We start from the raw sequence: 17,290 nt of genomic DNA, 5'->3' as shown, positions 1-17,290 counted from the left end.
CATGATTGCAAACATATTTGATGCATACACACTTTGTAGTTTTAGAAGCACACAGTAAATTTCTCATCCATACACCTACTGCTATGTTGCTACCATATAATTAAGTGAAGCAGGTTTCAGGCAGAGGAGGTTAGTTGTCTCAATGCAACCAGACAGGGACGTAGGTATAGATTTTTTATGGGGGGGTTCGGGGGTGTGGCCACACCTCCTCAAGCCCTGCCCTGGCCTCAGTGCTTATAAAAGCAGCTCTCTGAGGCTGGGGATGGCAGACTCCCCTGCCCCACCCTGCCCCACCCCCCCACCAGCTAGGCTCACAGTCAGCAGCCCCTTCTGCCCTCCCCCCTGGACAGAGGAGTAGCTAGGAAAAATGGAGCCCGGTGCAAAATCTAAGTTTTGCGCACACACACACACACACCATGGGCGGCTGTGGTGATGCTGGAATCCACCCACAAACAGCATCACTTTCAATGGTGTTTAAACTACAGAGCCCAGATTCTTCTTTTAAATCCACCTTAAAGGGAGAATCTGGGGTCCCCAGTTAAAACAACATTGAAAGTGATTCTGTATTTGGGTAGATTATTGGGTAGAAACAGCATCGTTTTCAATGTTGTTTTAACTGAGGAAGGGGAAGGAGATTGTAAGCTCCTTTGAGTCTCCTACAGGAGAGAAATGGGGGATATAAATCCAAACTCTTCTTCTAAACTGAGGACCTCAGATTCTCCCTTTGTTAAGCTAGAAGCACCAAACTTTCAGGGTATCTTTAGGAGACTCTCCTAATGATACCATCCAGGCTTGGTGAAGTTTGGTTCAGGGGGTCCAAAGTTATGGACCCTCAAAGGTGTAGCCCCATCTCCTATTATGGACCCTTTGGAAATAATGGGGGATGGGGCACCCCCTTTGGGAGTCCATAGCTTTGGACCCCCTGGACCAAACTTCACAAAACATGGGTGGTATCAGTAAGAGGCTCTCCTGATGATACCTCCCAGGTTAGGTGAAGTTTGGTTCAGGATGTCCAAAGTTAGGGACCCTCAAAGATGTATCCCCCGTCTTCTATTAGCTCCCATTGGAAACAATGGAGGATGGGGGCACCTGCTTTGGGAGTCCATAGCTTTGGACCCCCTGGACCAAACTTCACAAAATCTGGGTGGTATCAGTAAGAGGCTCTCCTGATGATACCTCCCAGGTTAGGTGAAGTTTGGTGTGGAGGGGGCAGGGCACCCACGCTCAGCCTGTCTGCCCTGGGGTGGGAGGGGGGCTCCGCAGGGGGCCATGGCCAATGGTGTGCAGGACGCACAGGGTTTTGGTCCCTGTGCGTCCTGGATGGTGATTGGCTAATGGTTTGTCGTCGGTCTGTTCGAACCCTTGGCCAATTATGCCCTGTTAGATAAAATGTCAAACTCGTGGCCCTCCAGATGTTATGGACTACAGTTCCCATCATCCTCTGCCAGCATGCTGCTGGGTTAGGGTTAGGGTTGGATTAGATGGCGAAGGTGGCCAAATATCTGGATGCTTGAATCCAGGGACTGAAGCTGTGAAGGGGCAAGAGAACGTCGGAGCGCTTCTGACAGCCACCCGGATCCCCTCAGCAGCCAGCTCGGCCTCGGCCTGTCAGCAGCAGCAGCATCGGGGTCCAGGCACATGCACCTGGGAGTCACTCCTGGAGATTTGTGGGTGGAGCCTGTGGGAGGCGGGGGGGGGGGCATGGACCTCAGCGGGGCCCTAATGGCACGAAGCCCGCCCTTGCGCGCTCCCATTCCTTCCAGTAGGGGAGCCCTGGCAGTTGGCAGCCCGCGTCGTCACACTCGCCCCACCCCCAGCTTGCAGCCCCGCCCCGCGCGCCCTCGGGCCGCCTCCCCCGCCGCGAGCAGCAAGAGGGGCGGCGCCGAGGCTGCTGGTGTTTCCCACCGGCGGCCTTTTTGGGCAGGACCAGGAAGCGGCGGCGGGTGAGGAGCGCGCTGTGGGGCGCGAGGGCTGCAGTTCCCCCTGTGAAATGATTCGGGGGCCGAAGCCGTTCTGTCCTCCCGCGTGGCTTCTGAGCACGTGCGTGATGCCTTCCCTCCTTCTGGGCGTGTGCAGAGTGCTTGGCAGATAAGGGAGGAGGTCGGACGAGAGAGGCTCCAGCGCTGCCACAAAGCGTATGGCGGGTGTGTGTGTGTGTGTGTGTGTGTGTGTGTCTTGGCTGCCGGGAGGCTCCCAAAACCGAATCGGCTTCCATGAACGGCACCCGGGACGGCAGTGTTCGAGGCTGGAGCTGGCGTGTGCTTCGCCGGAGGCACCTGAGGGGCGGACCTGCTGGTTCGAGGCCCCAGGAAGTCTTTTTTTCTGCGACGGGGGCGGCGAGCCGCGTGCCGACTTCCCAGTCCGTGCACGACCAGTGCGATGCCGGCCCAGACACAGTCGTGCCTCGAGGCCCGGCTGCGGCTCAGCGGTGGCCAGCGTCTGCTTTGCGTGGGGCTGCAGGTCCCAGGCTCGGTGTCTGCGGGCAGCGTCACCTCTCCCCAGGCACCAGTCAGTGGGGGCGCAACATCGCCCGCTCCCCGCGTCCCACATGCCTTGGCAGCCTGGCTCGCAGCGGGCCCCTCGGCCCGGCCCCGCCAGACTGCCCGGAACCGCCACCGCACTACTAAGTGGGGCGGAGGAGGCCGCCCCCCTTTACGCCTCGGTCAGGGGCCAGTGATGGAAGAAAAAGGCCTTGGCGGGAGACACGATGTGGGAGGAGAGGCCAGATACACTCACTTTGAGGCGCTGCTCAGTCTAAGGGCGCGTCGTCCTGTGTACTCAGAAAGCCCCTCTAAGCCCAGACCAGACCGGAATAGCCCAGGTTAGCCTGATCTCAGAAGCCAAGCCTGGTTAGGCCTTGGATAGAAAACCGCCACAGAACACCAGAGAAAGACCAGACCAGCCACCCAGGCGTCTGCAACCTGTGGCTCTCCAGGTGTTCATGGACTACAAATCCCATCACCCCCTGCCAGCATGGCCAATTGGCAGCATGGCAGGGGCTGATGGGAATTGTAGTCCATGAACATCTGGAGAGCTACAGTTTGCAGACCTGTTTAGACAACATGGGCCAGGCAGCCATTAGTTTTAATTGACTATAATTGAATTGTGTGTGTGTGTCTTCTCTGTTGGCGTGGAGAAGCAGTTTCTAAATGCAGCCTATGCAGGCGTGTTCGTACTGAGTGACTCAGAGGTGTATTTTTTCTGTTTTCATATGTACAAAGGGAACTATTTTCATAGAGAAAAATTACAGTCAGTAAAATTAACACAGGTTTTCTGAAAATATTAATCTTTGAACACTCTTAAACTGTTATTGTTTTTGTTCTGTTCTTACTTGGTCAGCTGCCTTGTTGGTCTCTGAAGATCCGCAATACTCACTCTTTAAATTGAAGGGTGTTTTTAAAAAATGAAAATATTAAGCTACTGTTCGTAAACAATGGAAGGACATAAAAAGAATTTCGGTATGTACATGTTCAGTGTAAAGGTTGTTTTTTGTTTGTTTTTGGGCTCAGAAATGTTTGTGACCAGAAGTAATTGAGCGTCTTCATGGCGAAAGAAAAAAGCAAATCTTCAAATTCTCCAACAGGCTGTGGCACAGGCAAGCCTGAGAATCATGCAAACCAACTTAGGAAGAAGAAGAAAAGATTCTTTTGGAAACAAAAAATCAAGCTGGCAGAGAAGAAAACGGAGAAAAGTACCAGTGGGGTAACATGGCTGCCACCCAAAACTCCCCAGGAAGTTTCGTTTAACTGGAGGACCTTGCAAGAGGTATGCCTCAGCAACTGAGCCTAAGTGGCATAATAGATCCAGGCTGGGTTGGGAGGAGGTGGTCTCATTTCAGATCCATTCTTGGCTGTGATGCTCACTGATGGAGAAGATGGTTGACATCCATTTAAGAACATCCCCAAAGGTCTATCTATTATTGCTCTCCAATTTTCTCCATCCTGCTCTAATTTTTCTCTGTGGAAATTTTAGAGAGTGTGCCTGTGGGACATTGTGTCTACTGGAAGTTAATGTTGGCAATCTGGCCATTTCTGATAAGGAGGAAAGTCTTCTGTAAATGGTATATACAAGAAAAGATGGAGTAGTGCCTTTGTTGAAGACAAGTGGGATGTTTGGGGATTTCCTTTCTTCTGGCACTTCATCAAACTCTTAATTCCTGTCAGAGTACCAATCCTTCGTTTGCTGCTTGAAAGTCAGGAAGCGAAAATATCTAGGTGACACTAAACGATCAGAGATTAAAGTAGACACCTGGCATCTTTTAGAAAGATCTGGTTGAATGAAGCCAGACCAGGCCCTGTTCAGTGTTTTGTAGTTGACAATGTGGAGATGATCTGCAGGCGGGGAAGTTTATTACTGACGAATCACTACCTGGTGAAGGATGGAAGACCATTATGAAGGTCTGCCCACAATGGGTAATACTTCCAGATGGCGCTTTAGTGGGTCTTTGGGAAAGCATGTTTACTTGTGAACAGTGGTTACTTGGGAGTTGCAGGCAGTGAAGCTGCAGGAATGATCATTTGATTGTAAATAGAAGAAAACCTGCCATGAGTCTGGTGGTTGTGGCTTTGTCTGCACGGCCCTGTCCATTGTGAAGGTCTGCTCATCATGGGTAATAAATCCTGATGGCCTTGTGAAAGCTTGATATTGGCCATGCCAGCAGGGGCTGATGGAAATTGTAGTCCATGAACATCTGAAGGCAGGGACATGGGTATAAATTTTTTATGGGGGGGTTCGGGGTGGGGCCACACCCCCACCCGCCCCTAGGGCATGGCCACACCTCCCCAAGCCCCGCCCCTGGCCTTGCGCTTATAAAAGCAGCTCTCCGAGGCTGGGGATGGCAGACTGCCCTGCCCTGCCCCCCACCAGCTGGGCTCCCAGCCGGCAGTTCCTTCTGCCCTTCCCTCTGGGCAGAGGCATAGAGGGAAAATGGAGCCCGGTGCAAAATCTGAGTTTTGCGCACCCCCTGGGCAGCCGCTGTGATGCTGGAATCCACCCCCAAACAGCATCACTTTCAATGGTGTTTAAACTAGAGAGCCCAAATTCTCCTTTTAAATCCACCTTAAAGGGAGAATCTGGGGTCCCTAGTTAAATAACATTGAAAGTGATGCTGTTTGGGGGTGGATTATTCCCTACCCTGAAACAGCATCACTTTCAATGTGGCATAGTGGTTAAGAGCAGGTGCATCCTAATCTGGAGGAACCGGGTTTGATTGCCTCCTCTGCCGCTTGAGCTGTGGAGGCTTATCTGGGGAATTCAGATTAGCCTGTGCACTCCCACACAGGCCAGCTGGGTGACCTTGGTCTAGTCACAGCTTTTCGGAGCTCTCTCAACCCCACCTACCTCACAGGGTGTTTGTTGTGAGGGGGGAAGGGCAAGGAGATTGTAAGCTCCTTTGAGTCTCCTACAAGAGAGAAACTCCTCTTCTTCTAAACTGAGGACCTCAGATTCTCCCTTTGTTAAGCTAGAAGCACCAAACTTTCAGGGTATCTTTAGGAGTCTCTCCTAATGATACCACCCAGGTTTGGTGAAGTTTGGTTCAGGGGGTCCAAAGTTATGGACCCTCAAAGGTGTAGCCCCATTTCCTATTAGCTCCCATTGGAAACAATGGGGGATGGGGGCACCCCCTTTGGGAGCCCATAGCTTTGGACCCCCTGGACCAAACTTCACAGAACCTGGGTGGTATCAGTATGAGACTCTCATGATGATACCTCCCAGGTTTGGTGAAGTTTGGCTCAGGGGGTCCAAAGTTATGGACCCTCAAAATGTAGCCCCCATCTTCTATTAGCTCCCATTGGAAACAATGGAGGATGGGGCACCCCCTTTGGGAGTCCATAACTTATGGACCCCCTGATCCAAACCTCACCAAACCCAGGTAGTATCATCAGGAGAGTCCTCCAAACAATCCCTGAAAATTTGGTACTGCTAGCCTAAACAATGCGCCCCCTGCAGGCCAAAAACAAAAAAACCTACAAAAATGTTTTTAAAACCCAGAAACGGAGGGGCGGCGCTTCGGACATAAATGAGGGGGTTTGAACCCGAGGAAACCCCCCCCCCTTACCTACGTCCTTGTCTGAAGGACCAGAGTTGGACACCCCTGGTTTTGGCCCTCCTGCCTAGGCCAGAGTCTGCTACCTGCGGCTCTCCAGATGTTCATGGACTACAAATCCCATCAGCCCCTGCCAGCATGGCCATGGTGGCAGGGGCTGATGGAAAATGTAGTCCATGAACATTTGGAGAGCCGTAGGTTGCAGACTCTGGCCTAGATGCAGCCCTCGAGTTTCCCTTCCCACAGTCTCCACTTCCACCAACCTCCACTCTGTCTTGCTTCTGGGCTAGATAGCTCTTTTCACAGGTCCAGGTTTGACCCAAGATTGCTGATCTTTTCAGTGGACAAATCTTCTCAATACAGCTGATCTCTTTGTCTGCTCCTTGGCCTGTGTTAAGTCAGCAGCTGAGCTGTTGCATTTACACAGGTGTGTTCAGAGCTCTTTCCATATGTCCTATACAAGAAAAAGTAGTTGATACGGTATGTAAAGTATGACATCAACCAGATCCACATAATTCCTTTTATTAGGATCAACTAAGCAGAAAATACAGTTCAAGCTTCCAGACTCACCAGAGCTCTTCATTAGGCAGGATGTTAGAAAATTATTAAAAAGTAGAAAGCAGGATGCTGCGTTCTTCAGATTCAGCAAAGGCAGCCTCCAAGATCAGACTATAAGATCATGGCCTGAGAATTCTGCTTTCAGCCCTTGGTATCTTCTCAAAAGCATGCCCAGTGTTTTCTGCCAGTTTGGTTGGCCCTGATAAAAGGTGTTTCACGGTGGTTGTTCTCACATGGACCAGAATGACTCCTTATAAAACTGCAGTGCCCGAGGGGGAGAAGTGTTGGATTAAAAGAATTGCTGGGTTTGAACTACTCGGCCTCTGTGGAAGTCAAATGTGTGGGTTTTTCTTGTCGCCTCAGCTTCTGAAGCAAAAGGCTGCCAATTTGGATTCTGCTGTTACCAGAGTTGACATGAGCTCCAAGAAGAAACATGCAACCGAAGCAGAAGGCGCTGTCTCCAAGCCAGCAGACTTAAATGGAGCTTCGAACAGGCAAAAAGGCAAACCTTGGAATAATGCCCAGCAGGATCACCCTGAAACCCTTGTCCCCCCAGCTCTCCCCACGTGGAAAAGATCTGCTCACAAAAGTACCTTGAGCCAAGCCCAGGAAACCAAGAAAGAGCACAAGGCAGGGGAAAGAAGCGGCCACATGGAGAGGACCGACAGGGACATTAAACATAAAAGGAGGAAACCTGAAGAGCCAGGAGAGTATGTTCTTTGCTTGGAAAATTTTGAGCAGAATGGGAAGAATCTTTCCGGCTCTGTGGGGCCATCCTCAAACATTCAGGCTCGAGAGTGTTATGGTCAGAAAGGTGTTTAAGCTTTTTAAGCCCCATTTCAAATTCCATGTGTTTAGCATCCAGACACCTGAATTATGCAAGTCCAGTCTTGCTTGCCTGTAATTTAATAAAACCTTCCATCCCCTCCCCGTTAAAATGCGTTCTGAGATCCTATTGGTGGCGGACTTTGCAAGTACTTAGTGAGGTGATTAAGGGGAAGAGAGGTTCCTGATCGGCCGTTCACTCCCAGAGTTACCAGGAGTTTTAATTGGGCTTGCAGTAACCGCTGATCTGGTTTTCCAGCTGATGAATACGTACAGGTGAGCCTTGAGTTATTTCAGGTGTAATTTATCCCACCTTTCAAGTATCAGGGAATACTAAGTGGGATCACCTCATTTTTACCCTCACTAATTCTGTGAAATAGGCTATCATGAGTGAGAATGACTGCCTCACCCACGTAGTAGCTTGACCTCTGGTCCTCTTAGAGCAAGCCAAAACCTCTGCCCGCTGCGCCACACTTGCAGCCTTATCTGCTTGATTGCCATGTTGCTTTTGCATTCCGTTCCAGCATCTGGTTTGACGATGTGGATCCGGACGATATTGAAGCTGCCTTGGGGCCAGAAGCAGCAAACGTCGCCCGGAAACAGCTGGGGATTGAAGAGAAGCCACAGCAGCCAGCAGAGCAGACTTTGGTGAAGGAGAAGGCATTTGAAGGGTATCTGTTCCAGTATGAATCAGTTTATAGGGTGCAGCTGCCAGTCCATCAAAGAATTATTAGTTGAACAGTAGTTTGCTGTTGCATTGATTGGTTAATCTTCTCATAAACCTGGATATTGGTGCATTCTGGATACTGAAGGGTGAGAACCCTCAGGTATTTATCTATTTAATATATTCCTCACAGAACTCAATGTGATTTAGAATATTAATAAAATAGCTTGTTTTGAATTTACAGACTGCTATAATCAAATTCAGTCCTAAATAAAATTGTCTTTAGCTGTCTCCTAAACAAGCAAATGAAGAGGCCAGGCACCACTAAGATACCAGAATGGAAAAGAAAGGGGTTTTTTTCAGATCACAGGCCACCCCAAATTAAAATTTGTCCTCACTAATTAACTTGGCCTCTGCCAATTAATCAACTGGAGCCTTAGTGGATTAAGGTACTATTTAAATTTGATTAAAACTTGTAACTTTTTTCCCCATAATGCTGCAGCTAGTCTTCTAAAATGGGAGCAGGTGTTAAGATGACCTCTCTCCCTCTGGTTCACTAAGCTGCCAATGACTTTGATGTGGTCTCTTCTACTGAGAACATTTCCAGTCCTTGTGGCTGTGAAGAAGTATTTAAAAGTGTGCCTGCTGAAATCCCACTTCAAAGGGCGGGGTCTAGGGTTTTGCATGACTTGTTCCTCCCTGCAGACCAAGCAGAGTCAATTTTGAAAAGACTGTGCAAAGTAAAATAATTAATGTGTTGAGTTGGCCGAGGAATCCAGCTTTTCTTGGTTCAAGGTCTCAGATGCAGAATTAGACTGTATTTAGTGCAGGGGGCACATAGAGCACATAGAGCCGGCTACCAGTCAGGCGGCTCCTTCAGTGAAAGGTGCACTTCAGGCCCAACGTTCCTTGCTGAAACTGAACTGCTCGTGGTCTGCAGCTAATTTTTATCTGGGACAGTGTTTTGAATGGAGCAAAGGGAGGCGGGGGGGGGGGTGGCAGCTCCACCTCCTGACTGGTTACCTCCTTAGGAGGTGGGACATAGGCCAAGAGCTCTCTAACTCCCTCCTCCTGAGGGTGAGCAACAGCAGAGACATGTACAGAACCCTCCCTCCAGGCAACTCAGTTGCTTGTGACTATTTCCTTCCACCTTGGTTGGGGCGTGGGAGTGAGTGACTGAGGTGCTCAGTAATGGCTCCGCATTAGAGCCTCCGCCTAGCATGCAGAAGGTCCCAGGTTCAATCCCTGGCATCTGCAGTTTAAAAGGACCAGGCAGTAGGTGAGGGGAAATACCTCTGCCTGGAACCCTGGAAAACTGCTGCCAGTCTGAGTAGGCAACGCTGACCTTGATGGACCAGGGGTCTGATTCAATACTGCTTTGCCGAAGCCTCCTGAATGGCTCACAGGGCAGGAAAGGGCTCTGCAGAGTGTTTGGTTCGTGTCTCCACCTGGGAGAAAGGAACTCAAAGTGTGCTGTCCTTCCAGGGCTGGATTTGATTCCCACCCACCCCTACTGTGTATCCTTACCCAAAGCCTCTAAGGCAGTGGTGGCGAACCTATGGCACGGGTGCCAGAGGTGGCACTCAGAGCCCTCTCTGTGGGCACGCGTGCACAGAGTTCATCATGTGATAATAGTGTAATTATTTCAGGGATATTATTAGCATTAAACCTAAGACCTAGTTTTGGGGAAGCAGTGTAGGTAGCCCTGTTAAGCGATGTTAAACCCCACTGATTTTCATGGGAAGAACAAAAGTGTGATGCTTTACCTGGGAGTAAGCTCGGTTGCTGGCAATGGGGTTTGCTTCTGAGTAAACCCTCCTAGGGTCATGATTCACCCGTTAGAAGCGTTGCACAGTTGCTTCAAAGCAAAGTCACTGACTACCACCAAGCTTACTCCCGAGTAACACGCACTTTGGAGCCAACCATTTTTTCTATACTAAAACCTCAGTATTCAGGTAAAATTGACATGTTGGCACTTTGCGATAAATAAGTAGGTTTTGGGTTGCAGTTTGGGCACTCGGTCTCGAAAAGGTTCACCATCACTGCTCTAAGGGACAGTTCATAAGCCTTTGGCTGGGCTATTTGGCTGGCATGTCCTGGGGCCAGCTGCTCACTGAATCTTCTTTTAGAAGTGATGCTAGGAGAGCAAACTCAAGGAAGGCTTCATGTGAGGAGTCTGATGTTTGGGCCCCCCCCCCCCCCGACATACAGTGGTGCTCTTGAATGGGATTATTGTCCTGTCTCAAAGCATCAAGGTTGATGTGGGCAGCCAGCCAACAACTGCTGGTTTCCCATCATGTTGGCTCTAAGTCACTGAACAAAACTCTCCTTGGCAGCTTGACCAGAGCTGTGGCCATGGACTGTGAGATGGTGGGTGTTGGGCCAAAGGGTGAAGACAGCGTTGTGGCCCGTGTGTCCCTCGTGAACCAGTTTGGCAAGTGTGTTTATGACAAGTACGTCAAGGCCACGGAAAAAGTGACAGACTACAGAACAGCTGTGAGTGGGATTCGGCCCAAGAATTTAAAAACAGGTAAGTGACCACTGTACTTTTGTGAACATCTGCAGCTGTCTTAGTCAGTCCCATGCGATTTGAGATCTTTTTAGCTCAGGATGGGTAGAAGTGAGATTTGGTTGTGATGCCTGTGTTGATGTACAGAGGTATAACTTCCAAGTCATAAGAAGCCGTAGCCGCACTGTACATCACTTGGGTCAGGCCTTACCAGGAGTATCATGTGCAGTTCTGGAGGACTTGCTTCAAAAAAAGATGTGGATAAAATTGAGTGGGTGCAGGGGTAGAGTGACAGGGATAATCAGGGGCCTGGAGACCAAGCCCTGTGAGGAAAGACTGAGGGGCTTGGGAATGTTCCTGTTGGCATCAGAAGATAGGATTTGCAGTAATGGGTTTAAATTATGGGCAGGAAGGTACCGGTGGGTATCAGGAATTTTTTTACAGTACGAGTAATTCAGCAGTGGAATTGACTGCCTGAGGAGGTGTTGAGCTCCCCCTCACTGCAGTCGTCAAGTAGCAGTTGGATGAACATTCTTCAGGGATGCTTTAGGCCCATGGTGGCGAACCTTTGGCACTCCAGATGTTATGGACTACAATTCCCATCAGCCCCTGCCAGCATGGCCAATTGGCAGGGGCTGATGGGAATTGTAGTCCATAACATCTGGAGTGCCAAAGGTTCGCCACCACTGCTTTAGGCTGATTCTGCGTTGAGCAGGGGTGGGACTCGATGGTCTTGGACTCGATGGCCCCTTCCAGTTCTATGATTCTGTGATCTTTTACATGCAAAATATGTGCTCCAGAAGCTTTGGCATGTCTGCATAATCTAAGGGGAAAAGCTGCTTTATTTTGAGACAGATCACTGGCATGTCTATCTTAGTGCGGTCTACTCTGATGGAAAGCAGCAGCTGGATCTCCAGCCAAGGTGTTTCTCATCTCAGCTACCCAAGATCTCTAAACTGGAGAGTCCACAAACTCAACTTGGATTTGTACTTTACCAATTTGTATATGAATTTACTTCACTTATACCTAATTTTTTTTCCCCAGTTGGGCTCCTCCGTTTTATCCTCACAACAACTTTGTTTAGTCTGAAAGTATTTGACTGGCCCAGAGTCACCCAGCAAGCTTCTATGGCAGGATATGAAGACTTGAACATGGCTCTTCCATGTTCGTTTTAACTAGTTATTTTAACTTTTTTTAAAAAGTCATAAACCTTTTTGGCTGCCTTGGAGGCCCACCTTGGTGGAGCCTCAAAGGCAAGATGGAAGAGGGGAGCAGCTTAAAGGTATTTTGCTGCTTCCCAGGAAACTCCCTCCAGAATGCTTTTTGATTATAATTATTTTGTGCTTATACAAAAAAAAGGGAAAACATGGGATTTTCTGCAGATTGGGGTCATTTGGCTCCTGAAGCGCTACTTTACTGTTTGGATCATGGTGCTTGCCGAGAAATACTGAGAATTTCTGGAAGGATATCAGCCATTGGATGAGGCATTCTTTCAGGTTTCTGTGTGGTATTGTCGAAGGCTTTCACAGCCAGACTCAACTGGTTGTTGTGGGCTTTCTGGGCTGTGTGGCCGTGGTCTGGTACCAGACCGGAAAGCCCACAACAACCAGTTTCCATGTGGTGTTTACAGGGAATATTTCCTTCCTGTTCCTTTCACTTGTTTAGGGGAAGACTTTAATGTTGTTCAGAAGGAGGTGGCTGACATCCTAAGAGGAAGGATTCTAGTGGGACATGCTCTTCAAAATGATTTAAAGGTACAGAATCAAACCCTTGCAGTTTAGTGTTTGGTGTCTGGATTTTTGACCAGTTACTTTCTTTCACCAGACACGCATAATCTAACTCACTGAAGTCTTACACTTTGTGAAATTCCCTAGCTGAATATGTCAGCCTTTCTGTGGCAGAAGTGTGCAAAATGCTGATTTGTGCAGAAGTGTGCAAAATTCTGCCTTGAATTATTATTTATGTTTCAAACTATTGCATGGTCTTGCAGGTATGTCTCCTACTTAGTTATAGCAAGTGGTCTGATTTGTATCTGCTATCTGCTCCCTGAGCAATTACAGAAAGTGCATTTTACCTTTCAGGTTCTGTTTCTTGACCACCCTAAAAAGAGAATCCGGGACACGCAAAGATACAAGCCTTTCAGACAGCAGGTCAAGGTAATCCCTGAATTGAATTGCAACCTTTTTATCCTAACAGTGCGTTGATTGATGAGATGATGAGCAATTAATAGAATGATGGATAGTTTCAGGATATTTATTGAAAGCAGAATCAACTTAGTTGTCCAAAGAACACCACTGCCAGTTCAGACACCTGGAATATCCTGCCAAAAACCTGGCTGGCTTTTAATTCTTCATCTGCTTGTGAAAAAACACCATTCCTTATCTTCTCCAAATGGCAAAGACCACCTACCAAATTGTTGCAGGACTCTCTTCCTGAATTGGAATCTAGCACTTCATGGGATCAGAGAACATTAAATGCTGGATGCATTCTTGTTGGCTCTGCTTTTATTTAGCCCATACAGGGTGGGCATTGGTTTGTTTTAGTGGGAGCACTAATCGACTAATCTGCTTTTTTTAAAAAAGGAAGTCATTTTTATATATTTAGTTTTATACACTTTTTCTCATATTCAGAGTATCTTATATTAAATAATGCAAATAGGGAACTCCTGAAGCAGTTCTCCACTTCTTCCTGCTGGTATTCCATCTCTGTGTGATTATTCTGGCATTTGTTTTGGTCAGGGTATTTCCAGTTAGGCTCTCTGAACCACTAATCAGGCTATCCCTGCAGGCTAAGTTGTGGGTAGTTCCCCAGGAACAGTGGAAAACAGCAAAATTCTGGTATTCAGACACAATTGTTTTTTGTTTCCATAGAGTGGGAGACCATCTCTAAAACTGCTTTGTGAGAAACTGCTGAATGTGAATGTTCAGCGTTCGGAGCACAGCTCGGTATGTATTCTGTCCCAAGAACTGTTTTGCTAGATCAGACCAAAGGCCCACAGAGTTCAACATTAGGTCTTCAAGAGTAGCCAAACAGATGCTCCCAAATGAAAAGGGTAGGGAATAGATTATGTCTTTTTGGAGGGAGGGGGGTATTATATCCCAAAGCCTTTGAAATGGGCTGATTCCAATCTGTTTGCTAATCAGAGATATATTGCATTGAACATGGAGATATATTGCATTTACACAGTTACAACTTGGTCCAATTGACCTATTCTTGTTCCCTGGAGCATTATGTTTGGTGTCCCAGATAGTCAGACATCCTTGCTTCCTGCATAGCTAATCAACTTAATCATAACTGAACTTTATCTGACTCTCCAGATCACCCCTTCTGAAATGGTGATTGTAACTCTTAAAGCTTGGGTCAGAATGATTCAACAGCAGGTATTTTGTTCGTCGAGGGTGCGTTTGGACTGTAAAATAAAGATGAATTCACACATGCATGCTCAATATTTCATGTATGAAACAGCAAACACCAATCAAGAAACCACACTTCCAAAATCATTTTGAGCAGTCAATGCAGAGATACAAATTAATGCAATATTTTATTTATTTATTACTTAGATTTTTATACCGCCCTATCCCCGAGGGGTCCGGGCGGTGAACAACACAAAATCAATACTATACCAAACAGGGGAGCAAACTATACAAATACACAATAACAAATTACATAGGCTCCATCCAAAATAGGCATTAAAACTTACTAAAATTCCACTAAAATTCCATTAAAAGGCATCCAGTAAACCCATATTAAAAACCCTCCCTCAAAAAGAGGGGAATGGCTAACACCCTCCATAGGAGGGCTATCCAGATGTAATGCCAGAATTTTAAAAAATAATATATTAGCATTTTTACCCTGGTTTTCTATTTATATACATATATGTGCACACATGTATACAGGGCTCCTTTGAAACATTTAAACAGATAAAAACTTTACAAGCGCTGTTTAATTTGTTTAAACAATCTAAACCAGCAAAGAGATAAACAGAGGTTTCGTTTCTGATGTGCATTTTTAGCATCTTGAAGACTAATCTTAAATTTCCTAACTCAGCCATATTATTCTGACATTCTGGCCAGATGTCATCCTTCATGGCAAATTGTCCGTGTCACAGTTCCGACTGTTGGCACCAGAGGGCTTGATAGGATGCTGAGTAGAATTCTCAAGCATTAACACTGTCAGAATGTTGAACACCCAGCATGTTCATGCTTCTGAACAGTCAGTTGCTCATCCTGAGAGGAGCAAAACAGCCTGGGCTCATTTGAGAGCTCAGCTATGGGGCAACCCTGAGCTCACACCCTTTGCCAGCAGTTCACAGGCTCCTTGTCAGAATCCCAAAAACACACAAAAACTCTTGTTGAAGAACAGCTTTATTGGTTCGGGGATCTTCCCTGGCCAAAGCCAAGACTGAGAAAAGCCCGCGTAAACTCCAATAGTTAGAAGAACTGGCAGCCCACCCCACCCCCCGGCCTGGGAAAGTGCGCCTAAAAGTAAGTGTAAGGAGATAACAGAAGATGGGCAAGCAACGGCCTTGACACCACCTGGTGTTACTCCACATTCTACAGCAACAGGGAAAAGACAGTTAGAAATGCAGTTAACCCCTACCAACCTTCCCCCAGTGCAATGAAACAGCAGCATAAGCAAAGTCCCAAATACAGGCCTCCTGACACTCCTGTAGAGGCATATCCAGGGAAAATGTAGCCCGGTGCAAAATCTGAGTGTCATCGTCCCGTCCCCCCATCATATATGGGCAGCCGCCCTCCCCCACCATGACCAAACAATTTCCTTTTAAGTCAGTGTATGGACCCAGGGGGAAGGAGGAAGGGTGTGTGGGCAGTCCCCCCCACCCCCCACGGCTAAATGGCCACAGCCCGGGGACAGATAGATAGATAGATATTTATTATTACGGCCTTTTGGCCAGCCAATAGTTTAAAATCAGAGTACATGTGAATACATAGCACTCCACTTATACAAAAATATACTATAAATTAAAATCCATTATAAAATCTATTAATAAATAACATTAGCTTTAGGCATTATTACAGTCCTCATCACACAGTGCGGCTCTTTGTTTTAATAAGGAACTACGCTTGTTGTGTACCAATATACAAAATTTAGCTACCTTCTGTGAAATGGCAGAAACACGATCTTCTAATAATATTCTTACAGAATTCGTATCTGAGTTATCTATGAATGGATATACATGACAGGTTAACAATGGTTGGATCAACAGCTTCCTTTCACCTTCATGTAACTTGCAATGCAGTAAGATATGTGACGTGAGTCTACTTCCCTGAGACGCACACACAGGTTCTCCTGTGCCTTGGAATATTTTGGAATCGATCCCATCAAGATTAGCTGGCGGGGAAGGCATCGAAGGCGAGCCCTAGAAAAAAGCCCATCGGCTTCTTGCTGATGTTATTACAGATAGATAAGGTGTCAGCTGGAAAATACCTATCCATGATTTTTGAGTGGTTTATATAGGACCCAGGTAGCCGGGGAAAATCTGTTTGCAACTCTCAATGTCAGTAAGGCGTTGGTGGACCATACCCATTGCTCTGCTACTTCTTCAATCTCCAAAAGTTGCATTGGATCAAGACCACACTGTCTGAAGTTTTGATGTAATCTTTTCTAGCCATCCAGGGTAGAAGATTGTTGCTGCCAATAATGAAGGCATTAATCCCTGGGGACAGGGAGAGCACTTTAAGCCGAGTATTTGATGGTTAATTTCCAAAAGATGGTCTCAACTTTGGCCATCCCTGCTTCTTGCCTTAATACCACATTGGCTGTACATTTACGGTGTATTATTAAAACAAGTATCTCAAGAAAAAAATCGATAGGACTCTCTCCAATGGCACAAAATCTGAAATCGTATTGCCAACCTGGCACCATAGGTCAATTGGGCTAAGGCTTTGGCCTCAAACAGTCTAACTGCACTTGGGATGAATCCGTTCCCCTGTGAGCGAAAAAACCTCAAGATTGCCTGTGAACTTCTTTGAGCCGATTGAATAACTGATTGTACATGGGCTGTGGGCTTCCCATTGTATTGGTACACCACTCCTAGGTATTTGAAACATTTTGTTTGCTCTATCTGTTGCCCTTTCAGCTGCCATTTAAATCTCTTGAGTTTAGTGTTGAAGTGCACTATCTTAGTCTTGGTATAATTGATGTTTAACAGTTCTTCTGTGCACTTTTGGTCGAAAATCCTCAGCGCTCTCTTCAGTCCCACCCTTGTAAGAGATAATACCACTGCATCATCTGCATACATAAGAATGGCTATTCTTTTATTGGGGGCAAGGGAAGGTGTGTGGGTATCTGCCCCTTGAAATGCAGTTATAAGTGTATTCAGCCCGGGGACATTTGATCCCATATGTCCGCCTGGGCAGCACACCTCTAGACTTCTGTATGTGCTGAGTTGATTTCGAAATCCCAGCAGGTTTCCTTTTTTCAGACCCAGGATGCCCAGGCAGCAATGAAGCTCTACATGATGGAAAAGAAGCAGTGGGAAGCATCACTCAAAACACCCGAGTCCAAGGCTGAGATGAAATGAATCTGTGGATCTTCCTGTCCTGATCTGACCTGAGACCGCTGAAACTCCAGCATAACTTTTTTTCCTCTGGCTGCTTATCTTTGTGCTGAATCTGTCACCATACAGGAATCAATTTTAAATCATTTGAGTTTACTAAATTGCACT

At 47.2% G+C, this 17,290-nt stretch overlaps 1 protein-coding gene across 3 annotated transcripts; it reads left to right on the top strand.

The window, feature by feature from the left end:
- The first annotated feature begins 1,838 nt into the window (after positions 1 to 1,838).
- Positions 1,839 to 17,283, top strand: REXO4 (REX4 homolog, 3'-5' exonuclease). Of its 3 annotated transcripts, none has more exons than XM_048513300.1 (9): positions 1,839 to 1,943; positions 3,510 to 3,765; positions 6,968 to 7,314; positions 7,954 to 8,100; positions 10,430 to 10,623; positions 12,268 to 12,356; positions 12,684 to 12,758; positions 13,473 to 13,547; positions 17,048 to 17,283. In XM_048513300.1, the coding sequence occupies exons 2-9, from the start codon at positions 3,544 to 3,546 to the stop codon at positions 17,144 to 17,146; spliced, it is 1,248 nt and encodes a 415-aa protein (XP_048369257.1). In that variant the 5' UTR covers positions 1,839 to 1,943; positions 3,510 to 3,543; the 3' UTR covers positions 17,147 to 17,283. The 3 variants fall into 3 exon arrangements, with proteins under 3 accessions (XP_048369257.1, XP_048369256.1, XP_048369258.1); XM_048513299.1 differs by having other exon boundaries at positions 1,886 to 2,040; XM_048513301.1 differs by lacking the exon at positions 1,839 to 1,943 and adding an exon at positions 2,117 to 2,135.
- The last annotated feature ends 7 nt before the right edge of the window (positions 17,284 to 17,290 follow it).

This window comes from Sphaerodactylus townsendi, linkage group LG12 (assembly GCF_021028975.2).
Source record: "Sphaerodactylus townsendi isolate TG3544 linkage group LG12, MPM_Stown_v2.3, whole genome shotgun sequence".
Lineage (NCBI taxonomy): Eukaryota > Metazoa > Chordata > Lepidosauria > Squamata > Sphaerodactylidae > Sphaerodactylus > Sphaerodactylus townsendi.
The sequence above is the reverse complement of the archived record's forward strand: the minus strand, read 5'-3'. Positions and strand labels throughout refer to the sequence as shown.

What these genes read in the sequence shown, in the direction of transcription:
- REXO4 (XM_048513300.1), top strand. Translation starts at nt 3,544, where the DNA reads ATGGCGAAAGAAAAAAGCAAATCTTCAAATTCTCCAACAGGCTGTGGC. An exon ending in AAACCTGAAGAGCCAGGAGA is followed by an intron (nt 7,315 to 7,953) that starts GTATGTTCTTTG and finishes ATTCCGTTCCAG; the next exon opens with CATCTGGTTTGACGATGTGG. An exon ending in CTTTCAGACAGCAGGTCAAG is followed by an intron (nt 12,759 to 13,472) that starts GTAATCCCTGAA and finishes TTGTTTCCATAG; the next exon opens with AGTGGGAGACCATCTCTAAA.